This window comes from Miniopterus schreibersii, assembly GCF_964146895.1.
Source record: "Miniopterus schreibersii genome assembly, chromosome: 16".
NCBI lineage: Eukaryota > Metazoa > Chordata > Mammalia > Chiroptera > Miniopteridae > Miniopterus > Miniopterus schreibersii.
In genome coordinates this window covers 6,480,614-6,496,819 of record NC_138116.1, presented here as the reverse complement: position 1 = coordinate 6,496,819, position 16,206 = coordinate 6,480,614, and the positions used below count along the sequence as shown (strand labels likewise).

General features: G+C 49.5%; 1 protein-coding gene across 1 annotated transcript; it reads left to right on the top strand.

The window, feature by feature from the left end:
• Positions 1–5,496: 5,496 nt before the first annotated feature.
• On the top strand, positions 5,497–15,869 carry KCNJ2 (potassium inwardly rectifying channel subfamily J member 2). The gene is made up of 2 exons (XM_081115861.1): positions 5,497–5,669; positions 10,660–15,869. Exon 2 carries the CDS (start codon positions 10,876–10,878, stop codon positions 12,157–12,159), a length of 1,284 nt encoding a protein of 427 aa, XP_080971987.1. The 5' UTR covers positions 5,497–5,669; positions 10,660–10,875; the 3' UTR covers positions 12,160–15,869.
• Positions 15,870–16,206: the final 337 nt, after the last annotated feature.

Below are 16,206 nucleotides of genomic sequence, written 5' to 3'. Positions count from 1 at the left end.
TTCGGGCAGTCACGCAATTCTGAGCGCCGCGCCTGCGTCATTGGCCAGGTTTGGGTACCAGTCCCCTTCCTGCAGGGTTTGAGTAACGTATGGGCCATGGAGAGGAGAAGGCCCGAGGAGGGAGGCAGGACAGGAGTCCGCCGCGTTCTGGGCCCCGTCTCCGCAGGGAAGAGCCCCGACTCATCCTGAGCCCCGGCCGAGGGCCGTGCCCGCCTCTCCGCCGCACCGCCTGGAGTTCGAGGCCGCAGGTGTGGCGTCGGCGACTCAGTCTTGTGCTACATGACCCTCTGCCCGGGAGATGCTCAGATAACTTCTGCAGGGAAATGCCAATCGCATTTCCATCGCCTTCTACTCAGAGGAAACTGCTTATGTGGTGTGTGCTTCGCTAGTGTTTTGTGAACTATTGAAGCTGTTTAGCCTCAGACCTTTGCAGGTTATCTTACTTTTGGAAACTGCCGAGAGAGTTGCCATGACCGGCTTTTAATTTTTCATACTTTCATGCATAAGAAACGTGTGTGTGATGGGTGAGTAGAGGATTCTTTTTAAATCGCCAATATAATGTAAGATATGACTGCACTCTAAACATCGTCAAGTCAGAATGATGAAAGCAGGTTACTGAGAGGGGGCGTTTCAGTGCTGAGCACAGCTCAAAGTAACTGCAACTCAAAATTAACCCCCCTTTCAGCCCCTAGGAGGCTTTCAGATGCGTCACGCAGTCACCAGATACGACTGTGTGTGTGTGTGTGTGTGCGCTTCGACTTTGCTTTCTGCCACTAATTCATTAAATACACTACTTCCTTCGCTTAACCCTGTACTTAGGAGGCACTAAATTTTTATATAAAAATAATGGACATTAAGAGCAATAGCTTTGGGGTTTAACCTTCATCCAAGTGAGAAATACATCATTTCCATGAATTTTTTAGAAGCACTATGCATGTGTTAATGCACATGAGAGGCTTACTGTCAGTGAACAGGAAAGCTGCCTCTCCCACTGGGTTTTTGTTTCCCCTCGTTGCTGTCACAGGTACAGTATGCGTCTTCATGTAGTTCGGTTTCCACGCAGGGAGACGACAATGAGATCACAAGACAGCTCTGTTTACAGGGTCAGTTCCTGCCTTGTTAAAACGTGGTGACTCAGCTATGCCAGCCACATAAAAGAATAGATTTGGGTATAAATCCAAGGTTTGAATTGAGATTTTCTCTACTGATAAGACCAGAAGTTGAAACACGGGTGACAGGATTTAAGTCTGTGTTACAAATTCAGTTTCTCTATGGTTAAATCATAGGAATAATGTCCTCCAACTCCTGCCTAAGAGGGCGAATTCATTTGTATTTCCTTAATGTTTCAAGTGGACCGATGTAGCTCAAATCCAAATGCGGGAGAGCAAATATCTGGATTTGATCCTAATTAGTACAATAAAAGATCTAAGTAAGCACCTATGAAACGAGTAATGGTGTAACGTGGGTTTTCTCTTAATAATCATCTAATGGTATTTGTTTTGCTATCGTTAGTCATTCATGTGACCGGTGACAGTAGGTACAGCATTTTACTTTCGCGTAATTTTCATACAAGCTGTATTTCTTTGTAACTTATACACAGGGGCTTTGACTATTCAAAGATAATTTATCAAAAGCCTGCAATTAAATACCAATTCAGGAGATATGCCCTGCACCACACAAACTAGCCCAGGACGAAGGAAAAGATTCAATCCCGTCCTCAGATCCCGGTGGAATTTAGTTTTTAAACAGAAGAAACTCACCCAGAGAGGAGCGTGAAAATGGAGCCACTCATTTGGAATCAGGTCCTGTGGAAAAGGTAGAAGGCCCAGCTTCTTGCGCCACAGTCGGGCTGGAGACGATCTGGGGGAATTAGTAAGTGCTGTGGAAAACGGGGGTCCCGTTCCGTGCTTCCTAGGTTTGCCTGAGCAGAGATGCTATGAAAAGTCCTCTCCTCCCGCAGAAAGCAGGGGAAAAACAGGATTTTAATAGCAGGCTTGGCATTCATGCCCACAGCTTCCACTCTCAGGAGATTTCTTGGAACATATTTATTTAAATGTATCTTTATTGATTTCAGAGCGAGGAAGGGGGAGGGAGAGAGAGAGAAACATCAATGATGAGAGAGTCATGGATCGGCTGCCTCCTGCACGCCCCCGATTAGGGATCGAGCCCGCAACCCGGGCATGTGCCCTGACCGGGAATCGAACGGCGATCTCCTGGATCCTAGGCCATGCTCAACCGCTGAGCCACGCCCGGCCTGGTGGAACATAGTTTTGATACATCTATTTCCTTATAAATGAAAATTGGGATTTGGGAAACCATCTGAAGATAAAAAGCCATAAGAAATGATCACAGGTTAGGGCTGCAGGCCGAGGCAGCAAATGAAGAGAGGGTCAGAGGAGTGTCCCTCCTACTCATTTGATTTCACATGTGCATTGCTCGTCTGCTCAGTCGGAGACTGTAAATTATTAGAGGGAGGCAACCGCTCCTCCTGGGGCTCTTGTGGCTCTCACATCACAACGTAGGGAATAGCTAAAGTACCAAGTAGCTACTCAACAATAGGTAAGAATATGTTCAGTGCCTTCAAGGTCCATAGTAGGTGGCTTGTTCACACAGCAGATTGCAAACTCACACTGTCTACATTTCAAGTCAAGCAGACATTTATTTATTATTACTATGAATTCTTGCTGTGAAGATTAGCAAGTGGCCCTTAATACTTAGTAGGTGCAAATGACAGGAGTTCTTCACCATGGAAGTCCGAAGCTATATCTGACTGCAAAGGAAAGATCTGTGTGCCCAGTGGAACAATCCCCTCTGCGTCACACAGCCATTCATTATCTGACTGCAGATCTAGATGGTGACTAATATTTGGCTTTCACAGTATAGGTGGTTACCATAGAGGGATTCAGTAAGAGCATAATTGTCATTTCCTTGGAAAAATTTAATCCACAGATGGATCCCAACACCCAACTGCAGTGGCGTCCAAAACTAATGGGGACTTTTGCTAAATAAAGACTGATTCAGCCAAAAAGATGTACTCTTGCTAGAGAAATCTGTATCACACATCGCTCCAAAAAGCATACTTCTCCAAACACTGATCCCATTGGAACACTAGAGTTTTCTTAATAGGGTCAGAGGGAAAAGGCACTAATTAAAATGCACATTTATTTCTTTTCCTTTATAAGATGAAGCAATGGAGTCAATCAGTGCTATCATGCATTCACAATGTGTCAGCTACTTGCAAAATGCAATCTCATGTTTGTTTAGCTAAATAAGGTAAAAATTTTCATTCAGCTTGGGAAGCTGCTTATTAAAATAATCCACTATTCTCTAACTTTCTGCTTCAAGGGACAAGTCCATGGGAGGCTGAGAGCGATGTTCATGAGAAAGACGAGATATAGATTCATTTCTCCCCTCCCATAACTAAGATTATAAAGCCAACCATAATCTTATAACTTGGTGTTCATTTCTTCAAAGATTTTCCTGCCATATAGAACCGCCTTGGCCTGTGGTGTATTCAGGTTATTTAGAGAAGGGTATTGAAGTAAAATCATTTCAAGCCAAGTTCCAGAGACATGGCATCCCTTCCTGGGTGACCGATGTTCAGAAAAAGCCGGAAATAAAGAGCGTTGCTTCTCTGAATTTCCTATGGTTTGGAAAATTCTGAGCCATCTACAAATGCACAGGTTGAATCACAGTAAAGAACACATATGAGCGATTAATTTCCTCTTTCCATTTCGGCCTCATAGGCTTTAAGGAATTGATGAGACCCCTCCCACCTGTGTCTTAGAAGGAGCCCAGTGGGAAGCGTTTCCGAAGAAGGCGGTGGCAGGTGGAGGCGGCTGTAAGGTGTCCTGGGGCCATCTAGAGTCAGCCTGTCTGCCCCCAGGTCCTTTGAGCTTCGGACCACAGCCTGGGCGCCTGGACATCCACCTGTTTTGCAGAGTCCCCTCAGGCTGTTTACAAATAACACACCACCTAATAAATCAACGCGACGGTAGACCTCCCTTTTGTGAGACACCAGCCCCCCTGCAGGGCTTTGAAGGGCAAGGCAGCTGGTAAGGGGGCCCGCAGTGCCCAGCGATCTCAGCACGCGGAGCGGAACAGGACTGCGTTTGGCCCTGGGGCCGGCAGGCTGCGCACGACCTCCTGCTCCACGCCCTGCTGAGCTCAGCCTTCCGCTGGGCGCAGGAGAGAGGCAGGCTCCCGAGGCGGGTGCAGCACCGATCCGCGAGACCTAAGCGTATTTCACCAGCACCTCCTAGAGGCCGTGCGCGGACGCGAGGCTCCGAGGTGAGCACGGGCGCAAACCCTGCCCTGGTCTGGCGAGTTTCCCCTCTGCCCTGGCGCACAAATCCGCCGGGGCCAGGCCGGGCCGGGCAGGGGCGCAACTAGATTGTTGAAGTAGTTTGGAGACTCCAGGAGGCCTTTTACAGGAGTCAACAAAACTGCACAGAAGATGACTCTGATCGCTTGAGGAAATTCACATTAAACGCGCACACAGGGATTTCAAACTCGGTGTTGTGGAAGGACCACTAAATATATCACGCACTTACTGTCTAGTTCACACGCACGCGCGCGCGCACACGGGTTAACCTGCGAGGTGCCGGGACCCAGCCCCAGTTAACCCTGAACCTGACACGGGCTTTTTAAGGGTCCGCAGGCTCCCGCCTGGTTGCTGGGAACCGGGGCTGGGAGGCGCCGGCGCGAGGGCAGAGCCTGAGCGCCCGTAGGAGTTGCTGTTGCGGAGAACTCCTCGCGCTCTCTGCTTGCGCCGGTGTTGGATCCGCGGAGCCCGTCGGGGGCTGCGGGAGGAGAGAGGCCGGGGGAAGGCACCGCGGGAGGGAGCGAGCGCTTCGCCCTGCGGAGGAGCCGAGGCGCGTCGTAAGTAACCGGCGCACGGACGGGAAGAAGGAGCCGGGCGGCCGTGTCGCGGCCACCCCCGCGCGCGCGCGCGTCTGCGCCCCGCTGGGCTCCGCGCGCCGGGTCCCGGCCCCTCTCCGGGTCTAACCCGCGGCTGCTCGGCGCGGAGCGGGCTCCGCCGCGGGTCCCGTGGGAGGGGCGGGGGGAGGGGCGCGCTCCCCGGCTGCAAACGTTTCTCCGGGGCCCTGGCACCTCGCAAGCCCCCGGAGGAGCTCGCACGGCGCAGTCTCCGCCGAGCCCAGAAAAGGGGAAGCGTGGGGCTCGGGGCAGGGTAGGAAACTTCGCCCCAGGCCAGGCTGCACCGAGGCGGCCGCCCGAGCGCGGAGGCGCAGCTCCCCACCTGCTGCGGCCCCAGCGGGGGCGCCGGCTCCTCCTGCCCGCGGCGGGGGGCCGGGGGCCGGGGGCGCGGCGGCAGGTTCTCCGCGCGCGGAGCCCGGGCCCGGGGGCAGCCTCCGCCCCTCCCCGCCGCCGCGCTCGGGGCCGGGCGCGCGGCCACACGCGCTGCGATTGGCCGGCGGCGCGGGGGGCGGGCCCGGCGGCCGGTGTCTCGTGGGCCGCCTCAAAAGAGCCCAGGATGTTGCAGAGCGCGCCGGAGCCCCGGGCAGCGCGCAGCCTTGCCCCGCGCGGCGAGCGGCTCCTGGGAACCCCCTTGGCCGTGGCCCGCCCGCCCTCACAAACTGCCGGACCTTACATGCCTCTGCGCCCCCCTCCTCCCACTCCATGTCCCCACGCTCCTGCTCCAGCAACAGGTAAGGGCTGCCGCGTGTTTTCTCCACCCCCCCCCCCCCTCCGCCTTCTGTCTCGCTGCCTGTGCGTCCCGGGGAGCGGACGGGGGCCGCCGCGGGGACTCTGCCCGGCCCCGCGGCTCCCGAGCTGCCCGCTGTCACCCCGCCGCGGCGCTCACCCCAGCTCCCGGATCCCAGATCATGCCTATAGAGTTTGTGTGCGCACCAGAACATCCCCAGATCTAAAAATACTGAGACATGGCTTGGAACAGTTGAGCAATAGAAACATTTCTCTGCAGCATCTGTTTGTGCTCATAACTTCCAATGCACCAGCTGTAGCGAGATACTGAGCTTGGAGAGCAGGGTGAGGGAGCTTGCGTTGGATTATCGCTCTAAGGAAAAAAAAAAGAGAGTGCGTGTGGTGGGGGTGTATGGAGAGTACTGGTCTCAGACCTTGGCGGAGCTTGGTACTCAGCAGCAGCCTGAGCCTTGGCCTTTTTTATTATTTTTATTTTTTTGCCATTGCTTCAAGGGTAGCATGGAGTTCCAAACAGCAAGCGCCTCAGAGTTGCTTTGCTGGGGAAGAGAGTGGGAGCCCGAGTTGGAATGGAGCCTGGAGATCGCAAAACTCTCACACTATTATGTCACTCTCGCCTAAGCAACCTGTAATTCTTAATAATAATAATGCTAATACCTAAGTCGAACACGGCTTGGTTTCTAGGGAGCCCAGTGGTGGAAACGGCTTTTTCTGCAAAATGATTGCATCATAACATACACTGATCGTGACCATTTAATAGAGGTAGGAAATAGGCAGTTCAGCGTTTGTACCTGGGTGAGCGGATCAGTAGGACGGTAACCAGGATAGGGCTGTGAGTCCTGGGCATTTTCATAAACTCAGAATTTACCTGTTAGGAAATAAGGCATTATTAGAAAACGTGTTTTGGGGTATGCAAAGAATGCATATTGCCTTTTACTACTTTTTTTCACATTCATAATCTATCTATAGGCGGTCAGATTTCCTCTCAACCACTGTTGCGTGTCTGCTGTATATTGCCATGCACTTGTTAGCTTTTTCCTGCTCACTTCCACCCCCTCCCGCAGTGTTTTATTTATATTTGCCATTATCCGGAAAAATCTGCGTGCTCAGGGGTAAGAGGTTCACACCTCTTCAAAGACTGTGGGAGGGGTGAGAGCTGAGGTCAAGGTCAATCCACTTTGCCTTCAGCTTCCCTCCCCCTTCCTCATGTTTTGGTGGCACTTTCATTGATGTTATTGGGACATTTGTTCTAAACTCTTGTGCATTTGGCATAAAAAAAAAACACCGCCCCACAGTATTTCTTCTTCCTTGAGACTCCTGGTTGTCAAATCTCTGGTTAGCTCTAGAGCCCTCGTAGGACTTCTGAGTCGCTTAAAAGATGGACCACATCTTTACCTGAACAGGTCGACCCTTTTAAGTTTCTCTTCAGTGTATTTTTTTGTTTGTTTTGTTTACCAAATAGGTATATTTTTCAGCATTTGCGCACGCCGAGTGATGCTCCGTGCATTGTTGAGCGTTAATGTTGTAGGGAGGGGTCCCACGGATAAACTGGTGTCCCCCGTCCTCCGCTGCTTCCCCTCCCCCTCCCCTGTGTTTACCGAGCCTCTAAGGGGTTGCTTTGCCAGCAGCGGTGCTCACATAGCAACATGTGCCCAGAGCACAGTCAGGCTGGTCTATATGGCGTCAGCTGGGGAATCGCTGCTCTAAACACTCATTAGCAGACCTCTCCGAGCCCAGCACGCTTCCTTCGCTCTCCTTGGTTCCCACCCTTCCAAACTTTGGGATTCACTGCACCATGACCGTGTGATGGGACACACTAATCCTTGTTTATTGCTCACAGTTACATTTTTCTGGCTTTTATCATGCATATTGGAAATGTTCCCCATATGGTAAACATGATCTAGGGGCACTCATTATGTTATCTCCTCAACCCTTTTTTATTTTATTTTATTTTATCTTATCCTTAGCTCGCTCTCTCCCTTAACATCTACCTAAGATTCAAGCGCTGAACTATTTTTTTCCATTGCTTATGCTTAATTTTGGCTCAGCCTATAAATAGTCTTACCATGAACTGCACCACATGTAGCCTCTCCATTTCCCAGAAACGTTTTCTACCTCGTTGCCGATAGCCTGGGTGAAACAATGATTTGTGTCTCTCGAATTGACACCAGGCCCTTAAGTATTTAGGCTGGCAGGGGAATTCACACGTTGTTCAGCCAATCAGATACCCATTCTCCTGAGCTGTCCCCAGCCAGGAGTCACATCACATAGTGTTCTCATCTCTTCATTGATTCTTTCTCAAAAAATTCCTTTGAATCTATCCCCAACATATTGCACAGAAGCCCTTTTGCTAATGGAAGTTTTCCCAGATGCTCATGAATTGGTGATTTTCAGCGAGAGAAGAGCCAGGAAGTTTCCTGCTCGTGTGGGCAGGTTAATAGGAAAGTCATTCTTCATAGTGGAATATTAAAGCAGTTAAGCTACCAGACTCTGGCAGGTTCTAGATTTTTTTGCTACGGTGTCAGCTCCCCCAAAGTTTGAATGCACATACTGTGTGTGCACACATAGGTACCCATAAATCTGTTTGGGAGCATATCTATTCAAAGTGGCAGACGTCTCTCCCTTTTGCTCCCTGAAATCTTTCTTCCCCTTCCCAGGCAGAAATGGTAAAATTTGTAAATGACGTGCTGTGTGTGGAACAGCTTCTGTCATTAGCGATGGAAACGAGACAATAATAGTTGCTCCATCCAGGCTCTTTTCAAGGGTCTAAATGCGGAAAGCTATTCAGAGGAAGCTGGTAGCGCGTGTCGTGTGGAATTCACACTGATGTCCCGGGGTCGAGATTTTTGGAAAGTCATAATTCAGTCTTTAGATTTCCTGTGGTTGTCATGCTCTCATCTGGAAATGTGCAGAAATAAGTCAGAAGAAATTTGAGATTGTCTACTCATGGTCCCCACTACTAACTCAGATGGAAGGATTATTCTGAATCATGAGAAGGAAATTTCTTGCTGTTAGCTTATAGGATTCTGTAGTCAACCAGGACTCAAAGATACTATTTAAATGATGCCTTTCCCTCACCCCCCTTTTTTGGGGAGGAGTGGGGAGTACACCTGAATTTGGTGTTATATCACCTCTATCTGTTTTTGTGTAGAAGTGCTTGGAAATTTCATATGAGCCAAATAAACTGAACTCATTGTTCAAAAAAAGTTCTTTCCGTGTCCAGGATCTAGAACCCTGATGACTACGAGTCTTGTTTCTTCTGTCCAAGTGCAAACTTCATAGGGAAGCAGACAAAACATTGGAACAGGTGGAAGACTGGGAAGGCACAGGAACTTCTTTTTATAAAGTAATTCAAAGACACTTTCAAATCGGGCATCATTTAGGTGTCAAAAGCTGCCAAAATGTAACACACATTGCAATTTTCACAGATGACTAATCTCAGGAAAAATGTGTTGGGGCACATTCTTGCATAATAACTTGGATGAAGACTGAGAAGAGAGAAGACAGTAACAAGGCAGTTTGCAGAGACCGTGCACCTTGCCCCCTCGTCGGGGGGTGCGCGGGGGGTGCGCAGACCCCGGAGAAGTGATTTGCTCTTTTTTGTTTGCAGGTGGCTTGGCTCATGGTTTTCTTAACTGCTTGCTCTTCATGTGCTTTGGAGGGAGAAGGAAAAAGCGGAGTCTTCATTGTCAGGGCTTCAACAGATCTCTGAGCTTTTTTTTTTTTTTTTTTAATCTGTTGTTCTTTGTCTCTCTTTAATCCAGGAGATAGATTTGGTTGTTTGCAGTGTGGGGAATTGCTTCTCTTCTTTAGTTCTATGCTGCATTAATTTATATCCGGTAAAGAAAACGCCTTTGACTTTTGCTTAGGCTTTTGTTAGGTAGTCAAGGAAAAAAAAAAATAGTGTCTTTGGAGCCAAGAAGGAAAAGTGGAAGTCAATAGGTAGTTTTGACCTAGGACAGGATACGGCGAGAGGAGAAAAGTGAGACTACTGTTTGTTCACATTAGGGAAGGGCGAGTGCCTTCTCCATAGGAACACGCAGCAAACAGCGCGTGGAAGCGAAAGCAGGCTGCCTGACATTTACGAGCCGTTCCGACAGCGTCGCCTCTGTTTGGGAAAACACAGAATTGGACTCACACGAAACGAGTTCCTGCCTTATCTCAAGCCACTAAAGACCTGGCCCTTTGGCCCCAAGGTGCTGAGCTCCGAGCCTGGCCTTACACATGGCAGCCCGTCTCCGGAGACTGTCAGGGCCCATCGCTAGGCAACAGAGCCGCTCTCCACCCGAGGCTCCGTCTGCAGGTGACACGCGCTCGCTGGCCGAGCTGCGACGGGCCTTTCTGCGGAGCGGCTGGGCTGCTGGAAGCGTGTGGACCCAGGGAGCCAGCCCACAGGGTCTCCAGAAACTGGGGCCCGTTTCACATGATTTGAAGGACTGTCTGCTCGGTTTCATCATCGAAACATAATCTGTGCCTTCTGGTTTCAGCCTGGCCTTAGTCTCCCAGAATGCGCCTGCGACTCAGTTAATATTAACATTCTGCATTCGTATGGAAGGTTCTCTAGATGTGTCCAAGTTCTTAAAGCTGCAGGGCACACCCACACACCTTGGCCTTAGAAAGCCTTTCTCCTGCTCGATAACCGGACCCCCGTGAGGAGAGAGAGCAGAAGAGAACAAGAAGGGAGAGGTAGGCCCTGGGAAGAGAATGTTTCAGGTTGCTTGCAAAAGACAGGAGGGAAAGGCCTGGAAATTTTGGTGCAAAGACTGCCACAGACAACTAACTCCTCTGTGTTTAATGATTTTGTGCTTTTACATAAAATGAAATCTTCTAGGGCACGAAGAATTAAAAACCCAATAATCCAACGTAAGGCGTATTTATCTGTATCGGATTCTGTGTCTGGCTGGGAACTGTGGCCTTAGGGCGTAGAGCCATAATAATGACTTCTCTTGTAATGAATGATCTCTCTGTTTTTGGCAGGACCTGTTCTCTGGATGTCAGCTGAGTTACTGAGGTAGCTCTGCATGTCAGTAGACAGACCTTGGTAGCACCTCAAGGCTCCTGGAGACCCCCATCCCTCCTTGCTTTTTTTCGGTGCGTGTCCTCACTGAGCAGTCAAAACTGTTTCTCCAAAGGGTTTTGCAAAAACTGAGACTGTTTCCCAAAGCAGAAGCACTGGAGTCCACGGCCGAAGCGATGGGCAGCGTGCGGACCAACCGCTACAGCATCGTGTCCTCCGAGGAAGACGGCATGAAGCTGGCCACCATGGCGGTCGCCAACGGCTTCGGGAACGGCAAGAGCAAAGTCCACACCCGACAGCAGTGCAGGAGCCGCTTTGTGAAGAAAGACGGGCACTGCAACGTTCAGTTCGTGAACGTGGGGGAGAAGGGACAGCGGTACCTGGCGGACATCTTCACCACGTGCGTGGACATCCGCTGGCGGTGGATGCTGGTCATCTTCTGCCTGGCCTTCGTGCTGTCCTGGCTGTTCTTCGGCTGCGTGTTTTGGTTGATAGCCCTGCTCCACGGGGACCTGGATGCCACCAAGGAGAGCAAAGCCTGCGTGTCCGAGGTCAAGAGCTTCACGGCCGCCTTCCTCTTCTCCATTGAGACCCAGACCACCATAGGCTACGGCTTCAGGTGCGTCACGGACGAGTGCCCGATCGCCGTTTTCATGGTGGTCTTCCAGTCGATCGTGGGCTGCATCATCGACGCCTTTATCATCGGCGCGGTCATGGCCAAGATGGCCAAACCGAAGAAGAGGAACGAGACTCTCGTCTTCAGTCACAACGCCGTGATCGCCATGAGAGACGGCAAGCTGTGCCTGATGTGGCGAGTGGGCAACCTTCGGAAGAGCCACCTGGTGGAGGCTCACGTTCGGGCCCAGCTCCTCAAATCCAGAATTACTTCGGAAGGGGAGTACATCCCCCTGGATCAAATAGACATCAACGTCGGGTTTGACAGCGGCATTGACCGTATATTTCTGGTGTCCCCCATCACCATAGTCCATGAAATCGACGAAGACAGCCCTTTCTATGACTTGAGCAAGCAGGACATTGACAACGCAGACTTTGAAATCGTCGTGATCCTGGAAGGCATGGTGGAGGCCACGGCCATGACCACCCAGTGCCGTAGCTCGTACCTGGCCAACGAGATCCTCTGGGGCCACCGCTACGAGCCCGTCCTCTTTGAGGAGAAGCATTACTACAAAGTGGACTATTCCAGGTTCCACAAGACCTATGAGGTCCCCAACACGCCCCTCTGCAGCGCCAGAGACTTAGCCGAGAAGAAATACATCCTTTCCAACGCAAATTCATTTTGCTATGAAAATGAGGTGGCCCTCACGAGCAAAGAGGAGGAAGACAGTGACAATGGCGTTCCGGAAAGCACGAGCACGGACACGCCGCCCGACATAAACCTTCACAACCAGGCCAGCGTACCTCTAGAGCCCAGGCCCTTACGGCGAGAGTCGGAGATATGACTGACCGATCCCTTCTCTGGAGTAGTTACGTCCAAACACAGTGTGTCGGTCAGAGGCCCCAGACAGTGATTCAGACGACGGTACTGGCGCAGAGGTGGGTCAAGGCAGGCGGCCGCCGGGGACTGAGGCTAGCACGATGGTTTCCGAGGAAGACCCTCAGCTCGGAGACGAGCGGAAAGCACGGAACACGCCTCCCCGTGACCCGACGGCACGTGCAACGTGCTGTAGAATAAGTTATGGGGGCGTCGATGTCTCGTGTTGCGTTTCGACAAAACTTGAACTTGCAGGCAAGCCTTGGTTGGGTGTTTGACTTACCCAGAATGCTTCTCTTTAGGGAACAAGAGTGTTTTTAATGGCATAACAAAGGCAAGAGTCTCTGCCTTAATCTCGAAAAGCTGCTAACTACGTGCACACAAATTGTATTTTTGTTGCAGTGTAGTTTTCCTGTAGTGTAATTTAAAAGTCAGTATTGAACTTTGTGGAAAGCTCATGATATGCACTTCAAAATGGTTATTAGCTGCCAAAGCGAGAGCCTGATTTTTGGAGGCCAGTAATTTGTTTGCTAGGATTGATTTTTACCCCCCTCTCTGTCTCTGGTTACATAAGGGCATTATGTAACGCTAGCCAAATGGTAGCCTCCGGGTTGGGTTTTTGTTTTTTTTTTGTTTTTTCTTCCCTCTTCATGATGTTAATGGGTTATCTCAAATTTTAAGTTAGAACTACCTAAAATGAATACCAAAGATGATGCACATTTTTGCACAGTGGAGCTTATCCTCAAAAGGAAGGAGAGCTCTCCAGAGCTGCCTTGAAATCAAGAGACAATGACGTTGAACCTCAGCAAGACCTTGAACTGCCCTCTAGAGAAAATAGGACATCGGACACACAGAGTCTAGTGAGTGTAGTGCTTTTAAAATTCTGTTCTTTCATGTAACTTTTGTATGAAAAGGGAAAGAAGAAAGGGGGAGTGAAGTTCACACAGACACACACACACCCCCCCCCACACACCCGAGCACCTTTTCTCTCCTGTGAGGCAGCGCTGGCCAGGCTGGTGCATAAGGTGAGAGACGGCGACAGGCGCTTAGATTCTTCTGGGTTTCCCCTTTTTGTGCATTCCAGAACTCCATCACCTAAGCCCTTGGTTGGATTTAGTAGGCATCCTCGAAACCGAGCCGTCCAACATGGAAGGTTAAATGAAATTAAACCCTTGCGGTTGAACTCGCCTCCCCGACTCCCGGGACGGTTCCAGATCGACGTTGCCTTAGAGAAGATGCCGCAGCAGCAGCCCCGTGGGGCCTGCCGGTCCCGCAGCGTCCGAGGGGGCTGCGGAGGCCGGAGCGGGAGGCGGCCAGCTGCGGACGGGCCTCTTGGGATGTAGTACATCAGCTCAGGTATTCAGGAGGGAGAGGGAAAGTGCCTTATTTGAATGGTAGAGGGTAGGAATGAAAAGGTCTCAGTATTTCAAGGTCACCAAGAGCCATACAAAATAGGACACACCCACATAAAAGGAGGTAATGGCCCAGTAGGGTTATTTCCCCTTTATATCGGCACACTCATGATTGAACCTGAGGTCCCTTGTTCCCTGGGGACCCCTAGAGCCGGTGACTAAGGACACGTGGTTTTCCGCAGCCTCTCCTGCCTGGCTGCCTGGCTCGCTGAACACGATTTTTTCCCCCCATTCGAGCTTAATAATGGAATTTTTTTTTTTTTTTTTTTTGGTCTGAGGTACCCTATCTGTGAATTCCGGGGTTACTGACTTTTCTTTTTAATTAGAGTCTCAAAACCAACTCTCTTACGGTATTATATCCCTGTATGCCATTAAAAAAACGGCTTGTTCTAGAATCCTGTACTTTGCGAACTGGCGTTTGTGACGGTCTCTGGGTCCTGAGCAGCCGTACCCGAACGCAGTGCCCGCCACGCGGTCGCCGTCTCGGCTGTTGTCGGCCTTCAAAGTCCCCGAGTCTGGTGTCATTTTCATGGAAACCAAGACCGAGAAGTGGATGCTACTTTGAAATCCAACATTGAAAAAGGGCAGGTTTGGGAAGTTGTGTAGAGAGTTGGAGGAACTGGGATCGAGTGGGCAGGAGAATCAACCAAAGAGGCAACTGTCTGGCGTGGACGGTGAGAGGGTACCGGGGGCTTCTGCTGCTGCTATTTTGATATTTTGCAAAGGAAAAAAATAAACCAAAGAGTATTCAGTGAAACGGACATTAAATGAAGATACAGTGGAGAGGGGGGCTCCTCCCCAACACACAGAGCTGCCACTTAAAAAAGACCTGAGATATTTGCAAAGGGGGGTGGGCACGGGGGCAGGACCGAGGGAGGGAAATCTTTCAACTTCTTTCTGAAATAGAGGGAAAAAAAAAAATATCTAAAATTTCTGGTGCACAGGTTTGTTTGTTTGTTTTTTTCAAGAAAATTTTGCAGAAGCTATGTTTTTAAAAGTGTACATTTTATAAAGTTTATCAGATATTTTCATATTTAAAGCCAAAATGTAAATAGAAGTCTGTAAAGGGAAAAAATTGCCATAGAAAGTATGATTTTTGTGCAGCGATTTCTGAGAGCTAGTACCTATATGCTACCGGTTAGCATGGTTTTAGCAGATATCTACCAGCCTTATCAGGTTCGTACTGCAATGTTCTTCGGTTATTTATTTCAGCATGGACTGTTCATTTGAGAGCTTTTTTCTAGTTATTAGTATTTTAACAGTTACAAGCTTTAAATGGCTTTTTTTTTTTTTTTTTTTGTCGAGAGCCAAGACACAGGTAATGCACAACATTTTTTTTGCTGCATTTTACCTTCAAAACATTTGTCCTTACTGCCCGGGTCTCCTTCCTTCATGCCCACGTGTCATTAGAATGCGGGCGGGAGAGACTCGCCGCGACCGCCCGGGGTCTGCCCCGGGACGTGTGTTGCTTCTCTGTCCCAAGCGAACCCTCCTTGACCTTACTTAGGACTTACTCCCTTTCAAAGAAGTCTTCGCCCGGATCCGGCTGGGCATTATATTTTTGTGTGGCCAAGCTCTTCCTGGTAGATTCTTGGTTACCCTATTTTTAAATAAAACGTAGACAAAGTGAATTCTATTTTGATTATTGAGAAAGGCCTAGTTTTCTATCCCTCTAAGCATATACTTGAATCAGACATTTCAAGAATGTCACACTATAGCACTGTAGTCCTTTCCAAATTCCCGGAGAAAGTTTTTACCTTAAAAAAAAAAAAAATTCTGTTCCTGCATTATTGCTCCCCTCCTTCCTTTCTCCCCTGCCAACTCCCGTCCCAGACCTCGATGTTTATTTCAGGAGCTGTACACCCCACCCCCAAATTATGTGACCCTTGCAAATAACAAATGTCAGTTCATATTGTATGAGCCACTCGGTAGAGCAAGAAGCTCGTCCTGACAAGTAGAGTGGGTTCTTTTTCACTCTGTGTCTACTGATGTTAAGATTTAAAAAAAAAAAGTGTTGCGTAGTCACCCCCTCCCCCAACTCCCAGCTCGAATCTCTTTTCTTAGGGACGTTGGATTTCACCTCTGGCCTCCGGCGAGTTGCACAAACCGGGCCCTCGGACGATCGTTGATGGTTCCTATTTTCCCGTTTGCCGTCCTTTTGTACCTAAAGTCTTCCTATTGTACTGCACAAACCATGGATTGTACATATTTTTATATATTATGTCTTATTTTATTATTTCTAAATAAAAACTTAAACGTTGAACACAAACCGGCGTGAGATCTTTGGGCTTCCTCCGTGGAGAGCCGTTGAGCTGCGAAGGGCACGTTCGCACACAAAGGGACGGAAACCCTGAAGCTTTGCATGAGTGAGGCCATAGAAACCACCTGAACGGGCAGGTGCCGAGGGTGGCAGATTAGCTTAATCCACGTTAGAGGAAGTCAAGCTTATGTTTTGTTTTTGGAACAGAATAACCTACGGAGAAAGAGGTTAGAAAGGACTGAGAAACAAGCAAACAAAACCAACAAAAAAGATATAATAAGGTTTAGATTCGGCTATTTTTGTGGAATGATCACAGTCCTTTCTCTTGGAGCCTAGACGCTGT

What these genes read in the sequence shown, in the direction of transcription:
- KCNJ2 (XM_081115861.1), top strand. Translation starts at nt 10,876, where the DNA reads ATGGGCAGCGTGCGGACCAACCGCTACAGCATCGTGTCCTCCGAGGAA.